The sequence below is a fragment of the Pinus tabuliformis genome, chromosome 3_1 (genome assembly GCF_031772625.1).
Source record: "Pinus tabuliformis cultivar Carrire ecotype Pingquan chromosome 3_1, CPIR1, whole genome shotgun sequence".
Lineage (NCBI taxonomy): Eukaryota > Viridiplantae > Streptophyta > Pinopsida > Pinales > Pinaceae > Pinus > Pinus tabuliformis.
Window position 1 is genome coordinate 86,862,481 of NC_142301.1, and position 14,584 is coordinate 86,877,064.

Consider the following 14,584-nt stretch of genomic DNA (forward strand, 5'->3'; position numbering starts at 1 on the left):
AAGTGCAATTTGTTAGAATTGCATACTTGAAAAAATTCCAATGAGAAATAAATTAATGTGGTATTTATAATTGTTTTGGAATTAGAAGCATTGAGCTTAGCTAACTCAATGGAGTGGTTTTGTTAGAATTAGCTACTCTAACAAATCATGTAGGTGAATCCAAGACAATTAAATCAAAAATAGAAAGAAGAGACCAGAGGCGCTTGTGTTAGGATATTCCGACACATAGGAAATAGTTAAGTATAACTTGGTCTAGTATAGAGTTAGGTAAAGTGTGTTTCTTTACTATGTACATTTTGTAACTTACAATCCGACGGTCACGATATGTAGTGATCCAACGGTTCATTCTCTCCTCGGTATTACCAACACTTGATCCGTGGCTTAACACCCGACTGGTCCATGATCTCTATTTAAAGAGCATGGAGGGTCATTTGTAGGTTAACCGTTCATGAGAGAAGCTTATGTAAAATTTCATTCTTTTATTAATAAATTGCCTGAAGTGGCCGCGTTGGCTCAGGCCGTGGACTGTTTCCCTCTTTGAGGGTTTTAACCACGTCAAAATATTGGTGTATTGATCTGTGATTTGTGTGTGAGCGGTGTCCTTTGGTGTTCTTTCTGAGGAACTTACCCTGTAAATTCCTACATGGTATCAGAGCTATTTGAGGGCCGTGCCGTTGGTGATCCAAATCTGAAGCCGGTAGAACTGCATCCGACTGCCGTTTCCTAGATCTACCATTTCTGACTACTTTCGGGCCAAGAGGACTGCTCTATTGTTTTGGGAGCATCTGTTCCAGTGAGGAACCCCTTTCGTTTCATGCGAAAAGGTTTCCGGTAACCCTAGCTACGTCATTTTTAAGATCTGGAGGTATACAGTGTTTATTTTCAATTTATAGTTATGTTCTCTCTGTTTATTTCGGTTTCGGTTTATTTAGCCTTTTTTATTACCGGATCTATACATTTCATTTCTGCGTATGCTCTTTGCCCCGCGACTCTGTGTGATCTGGGCAAATCAGAAATAGAAAGGAAGGATTTTTCTCATGCGTATGCTCTTTTCTGCTGTGCCTTAGTGTGATCTCGGAAAATTAGAAACATTGAGGAAAATATTTAGTTTCCGGCTAAAGCTAACTTTGAGCCGCAAGGTTCGTTTTTTTGTATGTCCGTGTTGGGTTTTGTGTTTTTTGTTTTGTAGGGAAAAAGAGCTTTCTCAAAGCAAGCATGCAACCCAAAGCTTCAACCCCTCTCTCTCTCTCTCTCTCTCTCTCTCTCTCTCTCTATCTCTCTCTCAAACTTTTAGTATAGCTCACTTGGTCCAAAGCTAATTTATGAGAGTAGAGGTCTTGAGTTCAAGTCTCCTTTTTGTGGGGGCAGATTTTTCATTTCCGCACATTCCCGCACTTCGTCGGCATCTTCATCAAATTTTCTTCAAAAAGCCATAACTTCTTCATCTGGAAGCCGTTTTAAGAGCCGTTTTTTTTAACCAGCCTAATTTTTCGAGATCTTTACATTGGAACACTTAGTTTCAACATCTATAGCTTCAGTTTCTGTTAAAATGGAAAGTCCATGCCAAGTTATTCTTGACAGCACCAACTACTTTCAATGGTGGTCCTACATTATGGATTTACTTAGAAGTAAAGGTCTCTACAGAATAGCCTCAGGCCAAGAAACCAAACAGAAAGATGAAGATAAGGCAGCTAAATGGGAAAATAGGCAAGATCAAGCACGTGGGTTGATAGGGATGTCTATTTCTCCTGCTCTTAGATTCCATATTGCAGAACTTGATACTCCTGAAGAAGCAATGAAACAGATCACTAAAGTTTTTGGAATTAAAAATGAACTTAAAGCCCATCAACTTGAAAATGAGTTGCTTACATTGGACCCCAATAATTTTTCTTGCATTGAAGATTTTTTGTCCAAGTTCAAGACCCTTAGACTTCTCTTGGAAGGTGTTAAGGTTAAGAAAGAAGATAGTAGCCTTATCTACTCCATTCTTACTAAGTTGGGACCAGCCTATTCTGTGTTTGTTTCCACCTTCCATTCTACAAGAGAAGCCTTCATTTCTCAAGGACAAGCCTACAAGTCCCCTTCCTTTGATTCCTTTTGTGATTCTTTAATAAGAGAACAAGAAAAGCTCTTACACCTTGTTCTTCTTCATCTTGGAAACTCTTCTATGAAAGTGTTAGCGCCTAGTAGCAACCAAATTCAAAGAATCCTAAGAAGTTGTATCCTAAAAGGAATGGTCCTAAACCAAACAAGGGTCCTAAGCAATTTCAGCCTCAAAATGAAAAATCATTTCAACAAAATGATAGGACAAATAAAAACAAAGGGAAGAAGACTAATAAACATTGCAACTTTTGTAATTGAGATGGCCACTTAGAATCCAAATTCTTTAAGAAGATGGAAGCCTTGGAAGCAACAATGAAGAAGCATAATATCCATTTGGAGCACTCTTCAACTTCAACTTCATCTTCAGGAATGGCACTTTCTGCATGTGGTTGTCAAGCATCTCGGTCTGGCTATGCACTAAATGTATCTTCTTCTTCTCATTCTCATGAGTGGCTCATTGATTCTGGAGCTTCTTATCACATGGCCAAAAACAAAGCCATGTTTTCTTCTTTAAATGATTGTAACACCAAAAATATATATGTTGGTGATGATAGATCTCTTAGTGTTGTAGGGACTGGAACTGTTCATATAGACAATGGTCAATTTAATGATGTATTATGTGTTCCAACCTTATCCTGCAACCTTCTATCTGTATATTAGATAAATCATTCAGGTGAAGGTAAAATCGTTGAATTTTCACCTCACGATGTTGTAATTAAGGACCTAAGAGATCCTAGACAGATTTTAGCTACTGGTATTGCTGATGATTCTACAAGGTTGTATAAGTTTCACAACTTTGGGTCATCAAATCTTCCCTCAGTATTTGTTGCTCATAACGATGAAGTGAGCAAACTTTGGCATGAGCGATTTGGTCACTTAAACTATCGCTCTCTTCAGAATCCATGTAAAGAAAATATGGTGATAGGTCTTCCAATGGTATCTTGCAGAGATGGTGTTTGTTTCGGATGTGTACTCAGAAAACATCATCGGGAGAGTTTTGAAAAACATGCCTCTTGGCACGTCTCAACCCCTTTACAGCTCGTGCATAGTGATTTATGTGGTCCACTTCTAGTTGTTTCATTCTCTGGCTACAAGTATTTCTTAACTTTCATTGATGATTTCTCCAGACGCACTTGGGTATACTTCTTAAAACTCAAGAGTGAAGTATTTAACATGTTCTTGGCTTTTAAGGCCTCTGTTGAAAAACAATCTGGACATCAAATTCTTAAGCTAAGATCTGATAATGGCGGAGAATATGCTAACAACAAATTCATCAACTTTTGCACTGAGAATGGAATTCAAATGCAACATACTGTTCCATATACTCCACAACAAAATGGTGTAGCTGAAAGCAAGAATCGCACCTTAAAGGAAATGGCTAATTGTATGCTTCAATCTAAAGGACTTAGTCTTAATTATTGGGCAGAAGCAATTAACTGTGCAAATTACATAATAAATCGCACTCCTACTAAGGTTTTAAAGAATATCACTCTAGAAGAAGCATGGAGCTCAATTAAACCAGATGTAAGTCACTTTCGTGTTTTTGGAAGTGAAGCATGGGCCCATATTCCAGATGAGAAACATAAAGCTTTAGAACCTAAGAGTGAAAAATGTATTTTTGTTGGATATTCTGAAGATGTCAAAGGATATAGACTTATTCCACTTAAGTCCAAAAATATTGTCATTAGAAGAGATGTAAAGTTTGCTGAAAATATATCGGCCTACGAGCCTAGTTCAACGGATGTGCCACCTCTCCCTATCTCTTCTACTTTAAAAAATATTTCTTCTTCAGATGATGAAAGTGAGGATGAAAATCCTCCCCCACCTTCTCAGGATCCTCCTTCAGCTCCTCAACTTCCAAAATGGGTCCGTGCTACTCGGGATGCAGCAGGTGATCTTGCCGGTGATCCTACAGATCAGCGATGTACACGTTCTCAGTTTGATAGAGCCTCTTCTTTACTAGCTCAAGCTTCAGTGAATTATGATCCTGACACCTTTGCAGAAGCTTCAGGCCATCCAGATTGGGAAGCAACCATGAATGAAGAATATCATTCATTATTGGCAAATGATACATGGGATCTTGTTCCTCTACCAAAGGGACGAAAACTTGTTAGATGCAAATGGGTTTATAGAACCAAGTATCGACCAGATGGGAAAGTTGATAAACATAAAGCTCGTCTTGTTGCTAAGGGTTTTTCACAAGTTGAAGGCATTGACTATACTGAAACCTTCTCCCCTGTTGCCAAAATGAACTCTATCCACCTTGTTCTTTCCCTTGCTGCCTCTTTCAAATGGGAAGTCCATCAGATGGATGTTAAATCCGCCTTCTTGCATGGGGACTTGCATGAAGAAATCTATATGGAACAACCTATTGGATTTATACAAACAGACTCCAGCCTTGTATGTCGGCTTAAGAAATCCCTTTATGGTCTCAAGCAAGCTCCTCGAGCTTGGCATGCCAAAATGGATAACTTTCTTGTAGAAAATGGCTTTTCTAGGTGTCATTCTGACAATACTGTCTACACCAGGAAAGTGGGCAAGTATCTTATCATTCTTGTTCTTTATGTTGATGATCTTATCCTGACTGGGAGTGATCCCAACCTTATAAACCATGTGAAGACTAGCCTTAAAAGGAAGTTTGAAATGACAGACTTAGGACACTTACATTATTTTCTTGGTCTTCAAGTCTTGCAATCCAAGGAAGGTATTTCCCTTTCCCAATCCAAGTATGCCTGTGATATTCTACGCCATTTTCACATGGAAGACTATAAGCCAACCCCTTCTCCCTTTCAGTCTGGAGTCAAACTTTCAGTCACTTGTACTTCTCCTGAAGTTGATGCTACCTTATACCGTCAACTTGTAGGAAAACTTTTGTATCTAACCCATACTCGTCTTGACCTTTCCTTTGTCGTTGGCCTTGTTGCTCGATTTATGCAAAACCCACATGAAAGTCATTGGAAAGCAGCTAAGAGAATACTTCATTATGTTCGAGGCACAGTTCAGTTTGGGATTCATTACAATGCCGAAGCATCTCCTCTATTGGTTGGTTTCACTGATTCCGATTGGGCTGGTGACCCTGATGATCAGAAGTCTACTGCAGGTTATGTGTTCACTCTTGGTTCAGGACCTGTTACATGGGCTTGCAAGAAACAAGGTGCCATTTCTCTTTCTTCAGTAGAAGCAGAGTATCGTGGTGCCGTAGAAGCTAGTAAGGAAGCCTTGTGGCTTCGTCAGATCCTGTCAAAGTTTGGCTTTCAGCAGCAACATCCGACTACACTTTGGTGTGATAATCAAAGTGCCATTCAACTATGCAAAGATCCAGTCCAACATCAGGGCAGCAAACACATTGAACTACACATGCACTTCATCAGAAAGCTCATTCACGACCATGTTCTTGAAGTGCAATATTGTTCAACAGATGATCAAGTTGCAGACATCTTTACAAAGGCTCTCACAGAGGCGAAGTTCACTAAACTTCGATTTATGGTTGGAGTTCAGGAAGTTGTCACTAAGGGGGGATAGGCTCTAGTGCCTCCTTCCTTCTCCTATTGTGTCATATTTGTAAATCCTTCAATCCTATCCCAAGTTGTTCTTAAGGGGGGATGTTAGGATATTCCGACACATAGGAAATAGTTAAGTATAACTTGGTCTAGTATAGAGTTAGGTAAAGTGTGTTTCTTTACTATCGCCGTTGTCTCGGCAATAATGAGCCAAAGAAGTATTTGCAGTAAAACCTCCCGTCAGGTAGTCATGCATAACGATAGGAACACATTTTGTAACTTAAAATCCGACGGTCACGATATGTAGTGATCCGACGGTTCATTCTCTCCTCGGTATTACCAACTCTTGATCCGTGGCTTAACACCCGATTGGTCCATGATCTCTATTTAAAGAGCATGGAGGGTCATTTGTAGGTTAACCGTTCAAGAGAGAAGCTTATGTAAAATTTCATTCTTTTATTAATAAATTGCCTGAAGTGGCCGCGTTGGCTCAGGCCATGGACTGTTTCCCTCTTTGAGGGTTTTAACCACGTCAAAATACTGGTTTATTGGTCTATGATCTGTGTGTGAGCGGTGTCCTTTGGTGTTTTGTCTGAGGAACTTACCCTGTAAATTCCTACAGCTTGGTGGTCAAGGTTGAAGTGCAACAAATATTGATTTTGAGTAACAAAGACATAAGAAATTAAATAATGATGGACAAGTAGGTGAAAGTTTGTGTGAGTTTGTGGAATAGACTCACTAGCCTGATGTATTATGAGTCACATATTTAATTAGTAAGCAAGTCTAGGATGTTTTGTAGTGGCCTTTGTAAAATATGTACCTGGTAACTCCAAAAGTTGGAGTTGTGTTGTAAGCCTTGTAAGGCATGTGTACCACCATACAGTTCATGGTAATCTAAAACAACTTTATATTTGTAGTGTCGGTTTGTGGTAAGCCAGAAACCACATGTAAGAGTCAAGTGGGACAGAGATCCCTGTTAACATGGTTTAAGGTAGCCGAGAAAACCCTCGGCCTAGTTGAGTCGGGTCTTTGGTGAGCCTTAGTGGCTAGAGTGCCCTAGTGGCAAGTTTGTAGCCTAAAGTTGTTGGAGTTCCCTAGTGGTAGGTTTATGGCCCAGAGTGGCTGGAGTGCATTAGTGGCAAATTTGTGGCCCAGAGTGGATGTGGTGAGCCTTCGTGGCTGTGTTGAGCCTTCGTGGCTGAGTTGAGCCTTCGTGGCTGAGTTGAGCCTTCATGGCTGAGTTGATCCTTGGTGGTTGTGTTTAGCCTTGGTAGCCGAGAGCCCTTGGAGGCATGGTTGAGGGTGATCCGCTAAAAACCAGAGCATGGTTACGGGTAATCGATAAAACCCATGACGATATTGGAGGGGGATTTATAGGTACAGGTACATGTGTGCAATTATAATAGTTGAAAGAACCATGTATGCGAAGGATATCCTACAAGACTAGCAGTTGCAACGGTTAGTACCCATGCATTCTGGTGGATGGTTGCTCCTTTATATGGACATCAACGGACTCTTTTATGTTTGACGACAACTAGACGTTGAAGATTGATATCGAGACAAGTACTCATTAAGGGGGTGTGTTGGAGTTTGTTCCTATTTTATAGGAGTGATTTTCCTAGTTTGGTGTGTGGTTGAGATATTCTCTCAACCAATAGATTGTATGTCTAAGATAGTTTTCCTATCTTGAGACAATACTCCTGTTTATATGTAATGTGATATTTGATTAATTATATGAAGATAGTTTGCACTATCGAGTCTTATCAAATAATGGTAGTTGTTAAAATCAAGTGTGTAATAGTAATAGTGGTAGCTCTTAAAATTGAGCCTATGTATCATATAATGTAATAGTAATAGTGGTAGCTCTTAAAATCGAGCCTAGTGTAATAGTAATAGTGGTAGCTCTTAAAATCGAGCCTATGTACCATATACCAGTGTCACACGTAGTAATAGTGTAATAGTAATAACGGTAGCTATTAAAATCGAGCCTATGTACCATATACCAGTGTCGCACGTAGCTCTTAAAATCGAAAGTGTGTAATAGTAATAGTGGTAGGCCCCTTAAAATCGAGCCTATGTACCCTATACTAGTGTCACACGTAACTCTTAAAATAGAACCTTTGTACCATATACATCAAGCCTATGTACCATATACCAGTGTCACACGAACACGAGACCAACCCTCTTGTCAATTCATCTAAATAAATAAAACTAACTTCATAATATTAGAATTATCCATATCCTCTTACATATATCATACCCACAAAAACCAACCCACTTGTCAATTCCTTTGAATAAATAAAACTAACTAACTTCATAATGAACGTTGTTAGAATTACCCATATACTCTACACATATCACACCCACGAGACCAACCCACTTCCTCTAAATAAATGAATAAAACCAACTTCAAATCCTTTAATATACTCCACTTACACAAACTTTAATGGCAATTTCAACGGGATTTCAGAGTAAAATTAATTGAAAACTATAACCCACAAAAAAACGAAAATTCGAACGTTTAGATTACGGGTTTTTGTACATGTAAATGTAGTCGTTGCCTTTCCTTTGCCTTTTGTGAGACGCGTGTATGCTGCCAACTAAATTTTCAAGTAAAATTAATTGAAAAATATAACAAAAAGGACCGAAAATTCGGACGTTTAGATTACGGTTTTTTCACATGTAAATGTAGCCGTTGCCTTTTTGTGAGACGTGTGTATACTGCCAGTTGGCTGCCACGCGCAGATAATTCCGTCACAGCTGGGAGTCATATTTTATATTATTTTTCTTGTGACATGTGTACATTTCCAGTTGGCTGTGCCGGCGCAGAGGTAGATATATATGCGCCATTCCATGTGCTTCTGGCAAAATTCTGAGACGTATATTTCTCGGTCCATTCTCGTTTGAGTTCGAGTCTCGGCAAAAAAAAGATTGCCGCCTCAGATTTGGGGTTAATTCGCATTTGTTCCAGTGCGTTTGGGGTTAGGATTTGGCCTTTTCACTATATCCGAGCAGCGGCAGCTTTCTTGTGAGTGAGCAACAATGGCAGGCCTAGGCCAGTACACATTTGCAGCTTTCTTGGTCGTTCTGGTTATAATGGTGGGAGCAGCAGAAGCCGCAGAGGTGAAGGCAGCAGCTCCCAGTCCGACAATGGAGGCAGGTGCTGCTTCATTGCCCTTCCTCCCCTCGCTATTTGCGACTCTTATCGCCGCCTTTATCCCCTTCCTGGCCTGTCGATTTTACTGAGATCTACTACAGATGGTATCACATCCGTTTTTAGGATTCCCTTGGGAGGTGGCAAATATTTTCCTTCTTATACATTATTCTGCTATGCAACATATTCTTTATTACGCGACAATATAGGTATAGCTTTCGTCCAGGTTATTCATTTATGTATACTACATTATAGGTTTGTGTTTTGCGGAGGTTATTCTTTTCTGGACGAGAGGCAGAGCATTTTGCGTCGGCCACACGGTTTTCTTGCTTCATTGTCTAGTCTTTTAGGAAATAAATGGATCTTTTTCACGGTCCTTGTTATTGTATATACTTTGAATGAGTGAATAAAAATTTTGTACGACATTATTGGGTTTCGCATATTTTCACGGTGGCGACATTATCTGAGTTAGGGTTTGTCTGTTTAAGGGTTATTCATGAATCTCTTGAGCAGGCTGATCTTGCGTTATTGTGGAGACTATTTACATGTTTAATAATCAAAATTAGGAACAACCTAAAACTAAAACCATAAGATCGGGCTAAAATTTTACGTTCTCTTGGAGTAAAATCCTTGATAAAAGTGTGGTTCTGTATTCCGGAAGTTACACCATATGAATTTGATTGTTTAATAGATTCAGGACTAAAACCATAAGATCGGGCTAAAATTTTACATTCTCTTGGAGGAATAAAATCCTTCATAAAAGTGTGGCTCTGTATTCCAGAAGTTACCCCATATGAATTTGATTATTTAATAGATTCAGGAATAAACCATAAGATCGGGCTAACATTTTACATTCTCTTGGAGGAGTAAAATCCTTCATAAAAGTGCAGTTCTGTATTCCAGAAGCTGCCCCATATGAATTTGATTGTTTAATAGATTCGGGACTAAAACCATAAGATTGGGCTAAAATTTTACATTCTCTTGGAGGAGTAAAATCCTTCATAGAAGTGTGGTTCTGTATTCTAGAAGTTACCCATATGAATTTGATTATTTAATTCAGGACGCCAATTGAAGTTATTGAGAAAGAAATGTTACTGAAGTAGAAATGTTACCGGGAAAACCTACATTCAAAGAAAAATATATTAAAAATATATTAATAGTACTGAAGTAGGTATCAAGGGTAAACAGGTTAACTGTCCAAGACTAATAGGTAAACAGTTTAAGGCTAATAGGGTAAACAGGTTAACTGTCCAAGACTAATAGGTTAGTTGCCGAAGATCTATACGTATCTTGCAGGAGCGAAAGTCTGCTCCTTACTGGTAATTGCAGGTAGCATGGTTTTCTTTGAATCCTGCAAAAGTCTGCTCCTTACTGGTAATTGCAGGTAGCATGGTTTTCTTTGAATAAGGGTGATGAGTGGGCATTTACTAATGTAGCCAGTAATGACTGTTCCCACACTACTAGTTTGACAACTCTAAATAACTTACCATAAATTTTCAAACTATTTATTAAAAAAAAAAAAGTAATGATTGTATGCTTGGCTCATAATTCCTTGACTTGAGTTTATATAACACATGATAATTACTAAGAAAGAAAAAAGCCTTGATATGAAAAGAGGTTAAAAAAACTGTTATGAGAAGAAAGGTGATCAGAAGTATCTGTTATGCATAAAAATATGCGGAGAGGAGATGTTCGCATCTATCAAGAGAAATTTGATTCACAATTGTACACCAGAACTCCCTTGAATGCATTTTGTGGACTAACTTTAAACCAACGATTGTAAGCCAGAGACGCAAAGTATTTTTGCAGTTAGTCCACAAAATGCCCCTTAGAAATACAAATGTCTTGAAAGAAGAATCAATGAGTTATTAAATAACTTACTGAACTATCAAAGAGTGCTTGGGCATGTCCAGGATTCTTCCTGGACAAACAACACCCGTAGCAGAAATTAGAAAACACCGATTCATTGTTATGTGGCCCATTTCATATCCATTGCTTATAAAAGTTCAATATTGTAGAAAATCGAAGGTAAGTCCATCTTCAATAAGTTTAATTCAAAATCAGGGTTTTACCAAATTGGAATTATTATTGAAGATCACCACGTAACTGCATTTATGGTTCCACTGGTTCATTACCACAAATGGAATGTAATGTAATTCTGTTTAGAGAATGCTCTCGCAGAGAATTCCAGAAGTGGATGGAAGACATATACAGAAATTATCCTTGACCGATAATCCATGTAGATGTTATCCTTTTTTCTTAAAAAAAAAGTATGCAGAGCACTTAAAGCATCTTCAAAATTTCTGAATTATTTTTAAGCATGGTCTTCTTCTATCAAAGACCAGAAATGGAGATTGGGAAAACATAGATTGAATTCTTAGGATCAAGGATCACATATTGAAATTTTTTGAGCGGGTTTGGATGAAATCACAAATAAAACCCAGATGTTGTGGTTTCAACCTAGTTGGAATGGTTCGTTGGCAGTTTAAATTATGTTCATACCATTCTACAAGGGACCAGCAATGGACATTTTAATTCTGCAACTCACATTGAAAAAAGCACCCCCACCATGGTCCAAATAAATGACGAGTATTGTAGTTCAAAGAATCAAGACTAAGGTGAAGGAATTTCCTCCTCTTTCATTGCATAGATATGAAGGAAAATATATCATTCTGATTGATGTATCAAATGGATCCTGTGGAGGAGTATTGATCGAAGAAGTAAATGATCATTAAGAAATATGCTCCTACGCATCTAGGTCATTCCATGGACCTGAGTTAAGGTACCCGTCTAGCCACAAGGATTTATTAGAGTAGAAAAATACCATTCAACATTTTAGTCTTTACTTAAAACCATTTTACTCTTTGGTAAAAATGGACTTAATGTTAGAAAATAGAGAGTAGAGAGATGATCACACAATACAAATCACATATTTATACTTTTATTGATCATCACAAGTACAAATATATAGGACACAAATCACTGACTTTGACGCATCTAGATCATGACTATGACTTTTAGATTGACTTCTCGTAACTCCTAATGACAGCTACACATGACATGGAAGCATTACTTCCAACACTTTAAAACACTACTAGACATGCTCAAATCATAAAATCGTTGAGGCACGCTAAAAGATTTGGAAATGGGCCCTATGGTTAGATAATTTTGATTTTATTATTAAATACAAGCCCGGACATTTAAATCTCCTATCATGTACGTTAATAAGAGCACATGCTAGTCTCCTATTAGGGATGTTTTCTGCCGAAGCATTTATAAGAAAAGTAAAAGCACTAACACAAAAGGATGATGAAAGAGAAAAGAAGAAAAATAAGGTAGACTCAAAATTGAGACCAGAGAAGTTGTTCACAGTTTTATGTCCATATTTTTCCTAGAGGAAATGAAAATTTCTACATTGAAGATACAAATTTTAGAAAAAGGGGAACAAACAATATTCCTTTGACTCTTAAGGGCTAGAGAGAAACTCTCTAATGAGTGCTATGGACTCTAGACTCCGAACTATATTTCTCCAATGATGGGTTATGTTACAACAACCTTGGTTTAGGAATGCTCATTTGGGATAGTTATGTTTTAACCCTTCAATTAACCAAGGAACAAGGTAAGCTCATTATATGTGAAAATTAAAAAAATCTTACGAGACATGACTAATATTTTCTTAGACAAGTTTTATCCTAGTAAGGATTGGACCAATAGAGAAAATAATTTCATATTGAAACTCCAACATGATCCCATCATTGTAGCTATATATCAGCTTTGGATAAAATTTGAATCAACCCACTGATAATCATATTACCAAATAATAACCACTGAAGTTTTTAAAGTATCAAAACACTATATGCACACAAGAAGGAAAGAAAGATTATAAGAGTTATCAATCAGAGTAAATTTCAACCTAAAAGTAAAATCTTCATTTGAAAGAGCTTGTTGTTGTATTCCTCATGGGCTCTTGTTAGGTTTTGACATAGAACGATTTTCTAGTGATACACCTTTCTCTATCTGTTAGACCATTACAGAAAAAATGGCTATGAAATATGATAATGATGAAGAAAAGCCAGATAGTTGTGCATGTGGAAAACTAGATTGTGTTTCTTTTAGTGGTGACATTTGAACATTATATCTTATCCTTTTAACATCTCTAAAAAATATTTGTGCAAGATATGTTTGTCATGCAACATGGCTTGGTATAATAGTTCCAAGATATGTTTTTCATGCAGCGTGTCCTGGTATAATATGTTCCCTTGAGTAAGGTCCAAATTTATAGTCCTATTTTGTCAATCATGTGTTGTGAGCTACTAACAACTCCACTATGTAATATCAAAGTCATAATTTGGGTCCTCATGAGTCTTCAAGACCACTTAAGGGATGAGATAATATGTAGTTGTCCCCACATGCCTTTAATCTTTATCATAGTAAGATTATGTCATTATTTTCATATGTCATACTTTAGTTAGTAAGATATCTTGACTTATAGGTGTAAGTAATAAGTGAGAGGCTACCAATTACAAAGAATATATAATGAAGGCCTTGTTAGGGTTGTTCTAGTAAACTTGACTTGGTCAAGAGATTGGTGGTATTCTCGCTCCAGGTATATGAACATCCATGGTTTTTTCTCATGTAATTAATTTCCAATGAAGACTATTTAAAGGCTGAAAAAATCAAAGGTAAATTGTCTTGGTGGCCACTGAGAATACAACAATGGTGTTTTTAGACACCGCTATCTCTCTTGGTGCTCTGTGATCCCAACATCTGGTATCAGAGCTAGAGATAAATATCATAACTGAAGGTTTAGTATGTCGAAAAAGAATTGGAATACTTAACATGGTAGATAGAGCGACATAGAAAGTTGCTAAAGGAAAAAGAATAGAGCCAAAGCATAAAGTTTGTTGAAGGATGGAACACGTCAGAAGGACATTTATTACGTCGTTGGAGATAAGCTTGGAAACAGAGAGAAAACTCTAAGCCGAACGAAAAATGTAGCTTGTAGCGAAATTGGGTCTCCAGCGAAGACATGTAGTAGTGTGGTTCCAAAACTTTAGGGTGTGCTGGAAGACAAAGCAACTCAAACGAACTATGATGATGTCAAGCAGTAATACAAGAAAGTTGTCACAGAGAAAAATAAGCTCGAAGGATAGGTTTCAAGAATTAAGAAAGATTGCACATGTGCTCAGATATGGCATAGGTTGTGGTTTGTTCAATGAGTGTTGATTTGGGGTGGCATCAGATGTCCTCTAGTCATGAAAATTGGTGGAGAGGCTAAAGCACATGAGATTTCCAAGACCCATAAATGATTTGGACAGATTGTACCTAGTTTGGGAGATATTAAAATAATTAATATTTTTAATGGAGCTCTTAAGTCTAAACTTAGGAAAAATAAAATATTAATGGGTGTTAATATAAAACTGGATTAGAAGGTTCCAAAAGTCATGGATCAAGCCAAATCTAATCTTATCTGTTGATTAGAGATTTAATCTCGGTCGTTGATGGACCAACGAAAAAAGTATAAGACGAGGCTTGAGGGTCAGTTGGAGAACACACCAGAGTGATCAGTTATTCATTTTGCTAGAGCAGGGTTGCTATGTAAAGTTGAATCATTGATCAACAACGAGGGGCAGTGAGTACGAGGCAAAGAGACAGGGACAATACTGGGAGACCAACACAAAATCAGAGAGAGCGAGAGCAGTAGTCAATCCAGGCTACGCAGAGCCCAACAGAGGCAGCGCAAAGCCCAGAGAGACTGTGTCATCCATGCAGAGGGCAGAGAGAGTGATGCAGAGGCTCCCAAAGGATGTGCAGTGTCTCAGAGCGC

General features: G+C 38.0%; 1 protein-coding gene across 1 annotated transcript; it reads left to right on the forward strand.

Moving 5' to 3' along the window:
- Nucleotides 1–8,450: 8,450 nt before the first annotated feature.
- On the forward strand, nucleotides 8,451–9,199 carry LOC149185904 (uncharacterized). The gene has a single exon (XM_089412519.1). The coding sequence runs from the start codon at nucleotides 8,646–8,648 to the stop codon at nucleotides 8,847–8,849; it is 204 nt and encodes a 67-aa protein (XP_089268645.1). The 5' UTR covers nucleotides 8,451–8,645; the 3' UTR covers nucleotides 8,850–9,199.
- Nucleotides 9,200–14,584: the final 5,385 nt, after the last annotated feature.